General features: G+C 48.2%; 1 protein-coding gene across 1 annotated transcript in view; it reads right to left on the bottom strand.

Moving 5' to 3' along the window:
• TESC (tescalcin) overlaps positions 1 to 13,372 on the bottom strand; it is a 33,834-nt gene extending 20,462 nt beyond the window's left edge. The window contains exon 1 of the mRNA XM_081842121.1: positions 12,975 to 13,372. Within this exon, the coding sequence (XP_081698247.1) occupies positions 12,975 to 13,032 (58 nt within the window). The 5' untranslated portion in view covers positions 13,033 to 13,372. The remainder of the gene's footprint in view (positions 1 to 12,974) is intronic.
• Positions 13,373 to 13,907: the final 535 nt, after the last annotated feature.

Below are 13,907 nucleotides of genomic sequence, written 5' to 3'. Positions count from 1 at the left end.
GGGAGAAGAAAAGACTAAGGAGTAAACCCTACACAAATCTGGAGTGGAGTCCCTAAGGTGGTTGGATGGCTCCTTGTACATCTCCTTCCAGCAACTCCTGCAGCCAAGTCGGTGCCAAACATCTTGCTCTGCTTTCCTTTGGACCACAGCAGCGAGACCAAGAGGCCCTCTGCCTGGTTCCCTGTAGCTTTGCTTCTCGCAATGAGGGAACCGCCAGAAGGCCCTCGGCGCTGGACCTCAGCATCCGGGCAGAACGATGGGGGTGGAGACGCTCCTTCAGGTTGACAAGCCCCATCTGCCCCTCACTTCCCTCTGAAGCAGGTATCAAAATTGCCTTCTTGACCTGTTCAACCTGCTAGAACCTGTCTTCCGTCTGGGCAGCCCAGGACCTCCAGGTGCGCTATTCAGACTTGCGCTCTGGACAGGTCACTTCGGTGCTGCTAATACAGTGATTTGACCACCTCCAGATGTGCACTCCATTGTCTCTTGGGACAGATGATGCCAGCAACAAGTCAGATTAGCAAGTCTTACCCGCTAAAGGCATCTGAATTGTGCAAGGAATCGGAGAACCTGGATGTCTCCATCAGCACTGTTGGGTCACAGAGTACAGAATATGGTGCCTACCTAAGAATCAGAAGAAGCCAGAGGCAGAGGGAGGGTACGATGTACAGTGGTACCTCGGGTTAAGTACTTAATTTGTTCCGGAGGTCCGTTCTTAACCTGAAACTGTTCTTAACCTGAAGCACCACTTTAGCTAATGTTCTGTTCTCATCCTGAAGCAAAGTTCTTAACCCGAGGTAATATTTCTGGGTTAGCGGAGTCTTTAACCTGAAGCGTATGTAACCTAAAGCGTATGTAACCCAAGGTACCACTGTATACTTGAATTTTTAAAATAAGTTCCTAGCCCTCATGGTTGTAGACTGAAATCAACTCCAAAGCACATAGCCATAAGAACGTAAAGTGAGCCAAAGTGGGGGGGGGGGAGAGAGACTAATCCAGCATCCTGTTCCCACAGTGGCCAGCCAGATGGGAAACCGTGAAGCAGGATTCGAGCACAAGAGCAACTCTCTCCCCTTCTGCGGTTTCCAGAAATTGGATCCACAAGCATCACGGCCTCCAATCGCGGCAGCAGAGCAGAGCCACTATTGCTAGTAGCCATTGATCGTTTTCTCCTTCCTGAATGTATCCAATCCTCCTTTAAAGCCACACAAATATTGAATGTAGGAGTAGGATCATGTATAACTGCTCTGATACCAGCATGAGCACAGATGTTCACAAATGCATAATAAAAAGGAATTCTGGAAGGGGCCCATCAATTTTTCCTTTGTGCTGTCTTCCTGACTTGGGGTCAGGCAACTAGGGAAAGCCACAGACATCCCATTCTCCATCTTTCCAATTTCCCCCGCCCCCTCTAATCTAATAGAAAGCCTGGCTAGCAGAGCTTCCAAATCTGCAGGCACTCCCAGCTGTGTCCAAATAGACGCCTTATGAAACCCAAATTTAAAGATCTTGTTTATATTCAGCGGAGTGGCTTGTTAGGAATGCCAAAAGCACTTCCAATCAGACCATTTGTGAGGATCCTGACATTTCAGCACACCTCTCTGATGATGCCTATAAATCCATGCTCACATTAACTGCCAGCCCAGCCATTACCTAATTAACCATTAGGTAATGCAATTACTGTTAATTATATGGGGCCGTTGCTCAAATAATAGGTTGAAACAGGAGAAGAAGCCCTTGCAGACCAAAATTTGTATTTGGGCTCTTTGCTTCCTGGGCAGCTTCGCCCCTTCTTAACCCACGGGACAAAAAGCCTTCTCCACTTCTGACACCATTACAGCACATGTTGCTTTGGAGACTGCCCTCTTCTCCTGAGTGCTTGCACCTGCACTGCTGCGGCGATGGCAGGACTCATCCAGCTCTCAATTAATGGATTATAGCAGGGGTCAGCAAACTTTTTCTGCAGGGGGCCAGTCCACTGTCCCTCAGACCTTGGGGGGGGGGGCAAACTATATTTTTTGGGGGGAAATCCCTCCCCATGACTCTCCCCTCCCTTCTCCACAGTACCGGACGAGCCCGGTGGCTGCTTACCTGTGCCTTGCGAGCAGCAGGGGCTGGCTCTGGAGAGGGGCTGCTTAAAATGGCGCTCAGTCAACCGTGGCTCAACAAAGCCCAGCCCCCTTTCTCCTCTAGGCAGGGCAGGGAGAAGCCAGGAGGGAGGAGGCACTGCGGTGTGTGTGGGGGGGGGGGAATGGTGCAGCCCGAACAATCAGAATCAATCAATCTTTTCAACCCCACACTGATCAATGCAGCGATTCCCAGACCGTTTGCGGGCTGGATCCAGAAGGCAATTGGGCCGGATTTGGCCCCTGGGCCTTAGTTTGCCGACCCATGGATTATAGAGACCCCGGAGGATCTCTAAGGCTCTCTTCTCCAAAGCGAATGCCCAGAAAAGCAGAGGGCAGGAACCTGTAGGTCTCCATATGTTGTGGGACCATGGATCCAAACCTTGACACAGGAAGTTGGTTGCCTTATTAAAGTCAGGTCACCGAGTCCATCAAGCTCACTAGTGCCTACACAGACTGGCAGCAGCTCTCCAGGATTTCAGACAGGAGTCTTTCCCAGTCGGCTGCAGGCAATCAGTGCAGGCAACACTGAGGTAGGTCCCACTGACCCCACATAAGGCAGTTTTAATAAAGCATGGGGCATGGAGTTCCTAAGTTCCTAAAGCATGGGGCAGCCCAGGGCACTGGAGCCATAGTTCCTAACTTCAGCCTGCATCTACCAATCATTCCACCACCGTACATGCCCTTTACATCTCCAGGTTTTTCTCTGCAAGTCATGAGGACTAGAAACTTAGGAAAAACAGAAATCCTCAGGTTGCTCCATAGCACCTTCCACTCCCAGGAGCAGGTTATGCCCCTTACTACAACAGCAGTTTTGGGGGCGGGCGTTCCACTTGCATCAGAGGAATTTTGATATTTCAAGACACTTCTCAGCTCATGCTTATAAAACATCAATCATGTCAACCATTTTTTAAAAAAATACTGCCACTGGGGATTGGCTTCCCTGTTTCTAAATGATCAGTTCTTTCCACCCACTTCTGCTCCTGGAACGGCATCTGACTGCAGCCTTTTGTCAGGTCGCCACTCCCTTCTGCCATCACCGGAGCTGGTTTTGCTCTGGCAATAGAGAGCTGCTCGCTTTTGCACTTCTGCAGTTCCTGTTTAACCTGTTGTTGTTGTTGTTGTTGTTTAAAAAAATGCAGGTTATAACATCTCTGTCACCTTTTGACCATAAAGATGCCAAGCTCGAGTGAGGTCATTGCTGCGCCCATTATGAATCATGGCCAATGAGAACTTTCCATTTTCCCTTTCGCCTTTTATCACACATCCAGGGCGTGGGCCACCTGTTTCCTTATCTGAGGTTTGGGAACAGCTGAACTCCTTAATCTGGGGGTACCATTGTCTAGCCAGGGGGTTTTGCATGCACTGCCCTCCACTCCTCTAAGGGTTGGACATTCCAGGGAGAGCTGGTGGAAGGCATAGATACAGACCGCGCTTTTCTTACAAGAGGGACAGGTCCCCAGAAGCAAAAGAGCACACCCTAAGAGACTTCCTTAGGGTTCTTTTTCCAGTCGAGTGCTGTAGCCACAGTGCGGAACCTTAAGCCTGAATGCAGCCCTCCAGACCTCGCTATCTGGCCCTTAGGACTCTCCTCAGGCCACGCCCCTGCTCCTCAGGCCACACCCCTCCCTGACCTTGCTTTGCACCCTCCTTGGGTGTTTTTACCTGGCTGGGATATGTCCTCGAACTCTGATAATGTTTACTAGGATGGAGGATAGGTGAATGCGTTTGTGGGGAGAAACTAGCCCAGGCATCCCCAACCTGCAGCCCTCCAGATGTTTTGGCCTACAACTCCCATAATCCCTAGCTAACAGGACCAGTGGTCAGGGATGATGGGAATTGTAGTCCAAAACATCTGGAGGGCCGAAGGTTGGGGATGCCTGAACTAGCCTACTGTACAAAGGTGAATTGCACCTTCAATGCTCCACCCACATTTGCCTCTGGCCCCGCCCACCGCTGGCATGTGGCCCCCAATTGGCCCCCCACACCTATTCCATATAACGAAGGCTTTCTCCTTCCTGCTGATTACATTGCAACTCCTTCTTCCTCTCTGAAATGAGAACATGAGGCACGTTCTCCAACCACCAGCTCACTCTAGAAGCTTCATCTGACTATCAGCCAGGAATTAAGTTATACAGAAGATAAACGTCTCTTTGTTCAGCACCACACAGGCGCACAGAGAGACCTCCTGGCTCCCAGAGGGGTAGGCTGCCGACTGAAGTGTGTACCATGTTCTACCCACTATAGATTTCAGAGGAAAGGGTGCTGCACCCAGGTCTTTTAGTTAGGAGAAAAGGTAGTGTTATGCTTTCCCCAGGGGCTTGCCGCTTTGCGTAGAAGGCATTTTGACGAAACGCTACCGAGGGCTGCGGCAAGAAGTGCCCCTTCAGCCGTTCCATTATTGTTCTGTAAGGAACAGTAGCGATGTCTTCAGGCCCGGGCAATTTCGAACATCTCCTCTCTACAGACGCTGAAGAATATCGCCCTCTTCTTGGCATCTTCTTTGCTGGTGACTGCTTTATATACATTATTTACACAATGGGCCCCACGTGATTGGCTAATTCTGGGATTCTCCTGTAGGCCAATCAGGTTGCGGATTCACTTCCACCTGGAGTTGGATTGGGTGGCTCCTGCGGACCAATCAGACTGCTGCATTCTGGATCCTATTGTTCTAGGACCAATCAGACTGCTGCATTTTGGATCCTATTCAACTCAGTACACAACAGGCAAGTAAGAGGCAATACGACAGAAGTGTATAAAATTAGGCCTGGCATGGAGTGAGGGGACAGAGACGAGTTTTTCCTCCCTCTCTTCTAACACTAGACCTTGCAGATTTCCAATGAAGATTCCAGGCAGATAAAACAAAGGACTTCTTCACACAGTTAAACTGCAGGACTCCTTCCCACAAGAAGCAGTGATGGCCACCAACTTGGATGGTTTTAAAAGAGGGTTGGACAAATTCATAGACAACAAATAAGACTATCAGTGTCTACTAGTTGTGATGGCTCTGCTCTGCTTCCATTGTCAGAGGCAGCAATAACATGGACCATATGGTGCAGCTGAAAAAAAGGCTCCCACACTAGATGAAAAATTTACATGTATGTACAATAATAAAATAGTGATAATAATAATAATAATAATAATAATAATAATAATAATAATAATAGAGATTGGTGGAGGCAATACCGAGCTAGATGGAGAAATGCTCCGACTTCCTATGTTCCTAATTCACAAAACATTTTGCCACAATAAACTTACAGGGCAGCGCATGGAGAGGTAGATTTTAACAAAGGAGTTCAAAGCCAGAGTGCTTCACTGTTAAAACAGGTACACCATCAGGAAATTCTCTTCCCTTCTTTTTAACTCAAATCTGTTGAACTCAGCAGAGCACCCAAAAGAAAAATCTCTCCATGCAGCAACACCCATTCAAATATTTGAAGACTGTGAGCTTATCGCGTCTTATTTATTCTCCCTGCTCCCTGAAATGCAAACAGCAACTTGGGAGTTGCATTTTCTTTTTTGGGCAGGGACTCAGGCAGAGACAGAAAGCGAACCTCTTGCCACTGCATCCCTCGCAGTCCTGAGGCTGCTACTTGTATAAAGAAGGGGCAGAAATGCAGGTTAGCAGCATCAATGTGACTCAAGTCACATAGAAGGCATGCTCACATGTTACACTGAACACAGGTGCCAGCTGTCTCCACACACACATGTACGTTGTGCGAAAAAGAGTGTACAATTACAGCTCCAACTGTTGTATACACAGACTGCACACCTGTTGAATATCACCTGTGAATAAATGTTTACAGCTCCAGTGTTTGGGCACGCAGATTGTGTGGCCCTAAGGTAGAATTTGTGGGATGCGGGTGGCGCTGTGGGTTAAACCACAGAGCCTAGGACTTGCCAATCAGAAGGTCAGCAGTTCGAATCCCCACAACAGGGTGAGTTCCCGTTGCTCAGTCCCTGCTCCTGCCAACTTAGCAGTTTGAAAACACGTCAAAGTGCAAGTAGATAAATAGGTACTGCTCCGGCAGGAAGGTGAACAGCGTTTCGATTCGCTGCTCGGCCAATAAAGCGAGATGAGCACCGCAACCTCAGAGTCAGTCACAATTGGACCTAATGGTCAGGGGTCTCTTTACCTTTACAGTAGAATTGGCTTGAAAACAGCCTTGGGTACCAAAAGTCAGCTATCGGAAGAAGCCACCTGAGTCAACTAACCATCACCTAAGAGAGAATGTTCTATTTAGAGCGTCTTCTTTCTCGATGCACCCCACCACCATGCCTCAGCAAATATGCTTTATTCCCAGAAGAGAAGACTGAAATAAACATTTTTTAAAAACGGCTGAGCAAACTATTCTTTCGCAAGAAAAGGGTCAGCGATACCTCTGGCTCAGAGCAACCCCCCCCCCCACGCATTTATTTGCTGCCTGTTAACTGGGCCAGGCACCCGAGCTTTGGCTAGAGATAGAAAAAGGTAAGGTTTGATTTGATTCCTTGTATTTCTGCGCCGCTGTTCATTCAAACGGATCTCAAAGCGGCTTCCAAACAAATAAACAACAGTAACGTAACAAAGAACAGAACATCACAAACGCAGCATAGAGCCTATAAAAACAATTAACAGATCACCAATAAGACAATTGCTATCTATAAAACGCTATGAACCAAACAGGAGCTAAAAAAAATAAATAAGCTAAGCATCACAATTATCCCATCCAGCACAAAGTTACATATGGTGTGAAAGGGGGCTGTCTTTCTCTTTCTCTCTTTCTGTGAGAGTGTGAGAAGAGCATATGAAAAGCGTTGCAGGATCAGGCCAATGGCCTGTCTAGTCCAGCAACCTCTTTTCACAGTTGCTTATTCAATGCCAGTTCAAGGTGCTTTTTTCAGGCTGGTCTGTGAAGAATTTTGCTGCCCCACCCCCCTCCTTTCCTGAGTGGCCCTGTCCCTCACCAGAACAGATTATGTTAACCTATATGCAGAATGAAAAAAAAAACCATCCCATATATTTCAGAAGAAGCGGGCTTCTTCCAAAGTTAAGAGCACTGACTGGAGACTCTGTGGTCCCATCCACATTGTACATTTCAAGCAGCATCATGCCACTTTAAACAGCCATGGCTCCCCTCACAGAATCCTGGGAACTGTAGTCTGTTAAGGGTGCTGAGAGTTGTTAGGAAAATTCCTATTCCCCTCTTCTGGGAATTGGAGTTCTCTGAGGGGAGAACTCAGACATAAACACACACAGGCACACCTGTTTCGTACATTATTCTCTGGGAGAACGGCATCCTGAAATTCGGAGAAGAGCAAATTTCAGTGCACAGATGTGTTTCAGTTCACATATTGTTTCAGAATATGCATATTGGGGAGGTTTGTGTCAATATCCGAACCAGACCAAATCTCTCCCCATTCTTTAATAATTATAATAATAAGATTTATATGCCGCCCATCTGACTGGCTTGCCCCAGCCACTCTAGGTGGCTTCCAAGAGAATATTAAAAACACAATAAAACGTCAAACATTTAAAACTTCTCTGTGCAGTTAAAAGAGCTGCATTCCATAGTGGTTTACAAATTGAAACACCACATTTACCATTTAAACAATGACAACAAAAAATCCCACACCCAACAACAGGAACAACAGAAATCAACAACGGATGCCAAGAATAAAACAGAGCAGAGCAAAAATTACTAATTAATTCCCTAAGGAAACATATAGGATCACCGGGGACTTTTCTGAATTGCACTTGCTGAAGCGCCTTCAAGATTAAGAAATCGATTAATTCCAAGGGCCTGTGAGGGCTGGGATCCCCTTCATCAGATGCACTTTGTGCCATAATTCTTTGTTTGTTCATTTGTTGTAGTCCTTAAAACAAGAGTTTTGCTGGATCAGGCCAACAGCCCAGCTGGTCCAGCATCCTGTTCTCACAATAGCCAACCAGATACTCCCCCCCCCCATGAAAAACCTGCAAGCAGCAACAGAAACTCTCTCTTCGACTGGCATTCAGAGATATTGAATTTCAAGGAAAGACAGGGTATAATTTTTAAAGCGCGCAGCACATCGATGCTTCGGCAGCTAAACCTGTTCCCTGCCCTCTTGGGACCCCAGCCACTGAGGACAGAGGCACAACAAATACACATGCATGTGTGCACACAGATAACATGCATTCCCTATCTTTGGTCGCACAGTACAAGGAGAGGGAATTTGGGGCCATTCGAAGGAACTGTTGGCAGTGCAGCAGCAAAGATCTTCCTGGGTGTAATTTAAGGGTTTGTTGTGCCAGCGTTTTAAAGTCAATTAGCTAAGAGGGGGCCAGTGGGCGGTGTTGCTTAGCAGAGTGGCATGACCTTCGCTAGGGCAGCGGACGCTCTGATTGGCTGAAGGAGGTTTCCTCTGTATGGGGTTTTTTTGTGTTCAGCGTTTTCTTAGTTCCTGAACTAAGAAAGACAGAACCTCTCTGTGCCTCTCTCCTCAAATCATTTTTTGTTTGGTTTGCTCTGTCAGCTGTAATCAGGGCTCTTCCCAACGGGGTTTGTGTCTTTTAAGTGATTTTGCTAACGGGACAGGCCACATATTTGGGGAGCAGGGCTTGTCCGAAAAAGGAAGGAAATGTTGGGCCGATGTAATAAGCAGAAATTGAAATAACCATAGGATGTATGCACTCCCATCTGACCTCCTGGTTATTTTTAATTGGCTATGTTAGACACCTGCTCTTAATAGCTAAGGAAATTGTCTTCCGCATATTAAGAGCTGCCCACATAGCATTCTGATACCACTGGAAAAAGATAAGAACTCTGACAGGAAAAGATGCGTTAACTCAAGTCTGAGGGAGAGCAAACATGGTAAAACTAATGAACTAATGAATTAAGAGTAAGAGGGAGGTCAGCTCTACAACTGCTTTCTAGAAAAAACAGAGTCTATTTCTAATGTACTGGTTTAATAAAGTGCAGGATAATGCATATCCATAAGCCATAAAAATGGAAACTGTTCACTGAAGTAATATATACAACCCATTTCTAGGTGTGTACAAGATGATTAACTTGTCTCATTACTGGGAACGTATTCTGTTTCTTCTTTTCTTCCAATGTCACATTTTGCTGGTATTATATCTTCAAAGTAATACCTCGGGTTAAGAACTTAATTCGTTCCAGAGGTCCGTTCTTAACCTGAAACTGCTCTTAACCTGAAGCACCACTTTAGCTAATAGGGCCTCCGCGATTTCTATTCTCATCCTAAGGTAAATTTCTTAACTCGAGGTACTATTTCTGGCTTAGCGGAGCCTGTAACCTGAAACGTCTGTAACCTGAGGTACCATTGTACTACAGCTATTATTATGGCTATTGTGACTCTTACTACAACTCTTACTTCTGTTATCACACAGCACATAGTTCAACTATAGAGCTCACTTTCTATGATAACCATCTTCAAATAGCCGAAGGGCCGTCACATGGAAGAGGAAACAAGCTTGTTTTCTCCTGCTCTGGAGTCTAGGACCTGAAGCAATGGCTTCAAGGTACAAGAAGGAAAATTCCAACCAAACATCAGGAAGAAAATTCTGGCAGTAAGAGCTATTTGACAGTGGAACGGTCTCCCTCGGAAAGTGGTGGCCTCTCCTTCCTTGGAGGTTTTTAAGCAGAGGTCGGATGGCCATCAGCCATGGATGCTTCAGCAGAGATTCCTGCATTGAAAGGGGTTGGACTAGATGATGCATGGGGTCCCTTCCCACTCTAAGATTCTATGATTCTCTCTCTCATAACACCAGAACTTGTGGGCATCCGATGCCACCAAATGTGGAGGCAGAGCATAATCATCATGGCTAAGTAAAGGGACTCCTGACCATTAGGTCCAGTTGTAGACGACTCTGGGGTTGCGGTGCTCATCTCACTTTACTGGCTGAGGGAGCCGGCATACAGCTTCTGGGTCATGTGGCCAGCAGGACTAAGCCGCTTCTGGCGAACCAGAGCAGCGCACACAAACGCTGTTTACCTTCCCGCTGGAGTGGTACCTATTTATCTACTTGCACTTTGACGTGCTTTCAAACTGCTAGGTTGGCAGGAGCTGGGACCGAGCAATGGGAGCTGACCCCGCCATGGGGATTCGAACCGCCGACCTTCTGATCGGGAAGTCCTAGGCTCTGTGGTTTAACCCACAGCGCCACCCGGGTCCCTAACCATCATGGGTAGTAGCACCAATAGCCCTCTCCCCCATTAATTCATCCATTTCTCTTTCAAATACATCCAAGTTGGTGGCCTTCACTGCCTCATGGGGGAGAGAGTTCCCCTGTTCCACTGTACACTGTGGACTTTCTTTTCTCTGCCTTAAATCTTCCAACAGCACCAAGTTGGGGATGAAGGGGGTGGCCACCAGGTTAGGTGGCTTTAAAGGAGCATTGGACAAAATTCATGGAGGACCAAGCTATTGATGGCTAGTAGCTTCTGAATACCAGTTGCTGGTGGGGAGGGAGGGAGGAAGAGTGCTCTTGCGCTCAGGTCCTGCTTGCGAGTATCCCATTCAGGCATCTGGTTGGCCACTGCGAGAGCAGGATGCTGGACTTTATGGGCCATTGGCCTGATCCAGCAGGCTCTTCTTAGGTTCTTACCACTATTAAAAAGGGAACCTTTGGCCCTCTAGGTGTGCTTGGACTCCATCAACCTCAGCTGGCATGGCCAATAGCCAAGGGATGATGGAAGCTGCAGCTCAACCCTAGGAGGACCACAGTTTCCATTCTGTTTCTACCAGCTTTCCTATGTCTACAGATGGAATCAGCAGCTGGCTGCGTAGCATGGGTTGCTGGCACCCGGGGTGGGGAAAGTGTTGTGCATGCCTATGCGGCTGGGGTGGGAGCATGTACCAGGAGAGCACGTTGTCAGGGTGAACACAGCCCACCTTGCAACAGGCTCTTCATCCACTGCCTCCATCTACCTGCCCACTAAACCCACCTGCCTGCTGCCGTACCTCAGCTGCCAGGGCTCCATGCCTTTTGTGAGGGCACCCCCTTAAAATGTGCACCCGGGTCCATGACTCCCTGCCCCCCCATGCGACACCTCTGTCTGCAACATAATGTGGCCATTGGTAAGGAGTCTATTCAGAGTTCTAGTTAGCCATAGCTCAGTGGCAGAGCAGTTGCCTTGTATGTAGGAGGCCCTGGGTTCCATGCGCAGGAAGTCAAGGCAGGTCTGGGAGACAGAAAGCCTGACTGAAACCCCAGAGAGCCACTGCCAGTCAGTGTAGGCAATATTGATCTACATAGACTGTTGAGGACCACTTCCTTATCCTGTTTTTTCTTCCACCCCCAACTGCCTTCTTGGAAATGTGGCTTTTCTTTTTTCAGATTACGTTTTGCAGTTCTGCAAAACTTGGGTTTTCCTGAAATGAAGCAATGGCGCCACTGTGCATTAGACGGCTGGGGGGAAATGCCTTAGCTATTAAGTTTGCAAGATGGCGGGAATATGATAAGCTTACTGGGCTTTGGCAAAGCCTGTTTGATGTCTCCAGTATTATGGGCCGGACACTGAGCCCTCCCTAACGCTGTTCTGGCCCCCCTGTCACTAGACACCAACCAAGACCCTCCCTTTATACATGTGACACAGCTGCCAGGTTGTGTTCACCTCTGCCCATCTAGAAATCACCTCCCCTTGGAAAGACCCCAAAAGAGATGGCAGGAAGTTCGGGATCTGGCTCTTTCCAAGCATATAACACAACACAAAAGGGCCAAACTGAACACCGATCATTTTGACAAAGTGTGGCTCCTGTTGATCAGCTATGCAAACCAAAGTAATGTTGATACCACACCAGCTTCTCGCTGTTAATTATGGAGAGGCTATGTCATGGGCAGTTGAAGCCTTGGCAATGCAGTCAATCATTTGGTTATTTGACAGTGTCCTCACTCAATGTTCCCTTCTTAATGTGGCTAAGTTATGCATGTAACACTACAGGGTTTGTTGGAGCCGATGAATGTCATTTTATGTTAAAACCATATCTATACAGTGGTACCTCGGGTTAAGTACTTAATTCGTTCCAGAGGTCTGTTCTTAACCTGAAACTGTTCTTAACCTGAAGCATCACTTTAGCTAATGGGGCCTCCTGCTGCCGCCGCGCCGCTGGAGCACGATTTCTGTTTTCATCCTGAAGCAAAGTTCTTAACCCGAGGTAATATTTCTGGGTTAGCGGAGTCTGTAACCTGAAGCGTATGTAACCCGAGGTACCACTGTACTCCTATATACATATAAAGGTAAGGCTGTCATCACGCAGACCCCATTGGAGGATTTGTAGTCCAAGGTGTGCGGGTTGGAGAGCGACATGGGTGGCAGCAACAGCCCTGTGTGTGTGTGTGTGTGTGTGTGTGTGTGTGTGTCTGTGTGTGTGTCTGTGTGTATCTATAGATCTTCTTCATATAAAAGCATGCAAGATATAGATGCATAACTCCAGGCTCTGAACAGAAAAGCAGGTTGCACATGCCAACAAGCACTCAGAAAGCCCCGAACCGCAGCCTGCAGACACAAAACGCTTTGCGAAACTGGTGGTCTCCTTTGCAAACTTCCTCTTCCCCCCAGCTGAGCGGCTTCTGCTAGATGCCATCACTTGCACGCTCGCGGACACTGCCAGGATTTCAAACACATTGCTGAAAGATAAGCCCTCCTCCTCTCACCCACAGAGGAAAAAGCCCGGAGTTGCTCAAGCTGTACAGCCACATTCTTGCGCCAAGGATCAGCTGCCCTTGGGATGTACAGGGAGGGGAGGGGGGAAGGACTGGAAGGAAAAGAGGGAGAAAGCGCAAAACCCTCTCTTCCCAAGTCCTGCAGGGGAGGGAGGTCACTGGGGAGCGACGAGAGGAAAGTTTAGCAGCTGTATACTCACAGCCCGTCTTGTCTGCAAGCTCCTGGATTTCGTCCGGCACCGAGTGGGAAGAGCCCATCTCTGCAAAGGCGGTTGCAGCTCTGGATAAAATCCAGGGCCCCGGACGTGGAGGGAGAGATGAACAGCTGAAGTTCAGCAGAGTCCCGGCGAGTCACAAACCAGCAGCGCCGGCGCAAGAGAGCAGGGGGACTGACTGCAGGTGCAGCCTCAGCTACACCAGCCAAGACTTCCTTGCAGGGGCTGGCGAGTTTTAAATCTCGAGGAAGCAGGAGCCACTAATAGAGAAGGAGGGAGAGAGAGAAGGCTCCCTCAGGGTCCAAGAGCCTGCCATGCTCCAGGCACACCTGAGGAACCCAGCGCTGATTTCTCTCGCCATCACCAAAGCCAACCCCACTGGGAACGCGCTGTCTTCTGTTTGTTCCAGGCAAAAATCTCCTGGGGGAGGCAGTCATGGTAACAAGGAAAGCGCTACACCGCATCCAGCGCTTGAGGGGTGTGGGAACTGGCAGATATTTATCTGCTTTAGCCACTAGCCCCTACAATTTACTGCATCCCCGCTTGGCAGAGCGTGAGACTCTTGAACTCAGGGTCAGGGATTCGAGCCCCACATTGGGCAAAAAAATCCTGCATCACCGGGGGGGGGGGGCGGGTTGAACTAGATGACCCTTCCAAGTCCATGATTCTATGCTGGACATGTTTCCTAAAGCTAAAGGTAAAGGGACCCCGACCATTAGGTCTAGTCATGGCTGACTCTGGGGTTGTGGTGCTCATCTCGCTTTATTGGCCGAGGGAGGCGTACAGCTTCCGGGTCATGTGGCCAGCTTGACTAAGCTGCTTCTGGCGAACCAGAGTAGCGCATGGAAATGCGCCGTTTACCTTCCCGCCGGAGCGGTACCTATTTATCTACTTGCACTTTTTATCTCCTGCACTAGG

This window comes from Podarcis erhardii, assembly GCF_964252035.2.
Source record: "Podarcis erhardii genome assembly, chromosome: 15".
Lineage (NCBI taxonomy): Eukaryota > Metazoa > Chordata > Lepidosauria > Squamata > Lacertidae > Podarcis > Podarcis erhardii.
The sequence above is the reverse complement of the archived record's forward strand: the minus strand, read 5'-3'. Positions and strand labels throughout refer to the sequence as shown.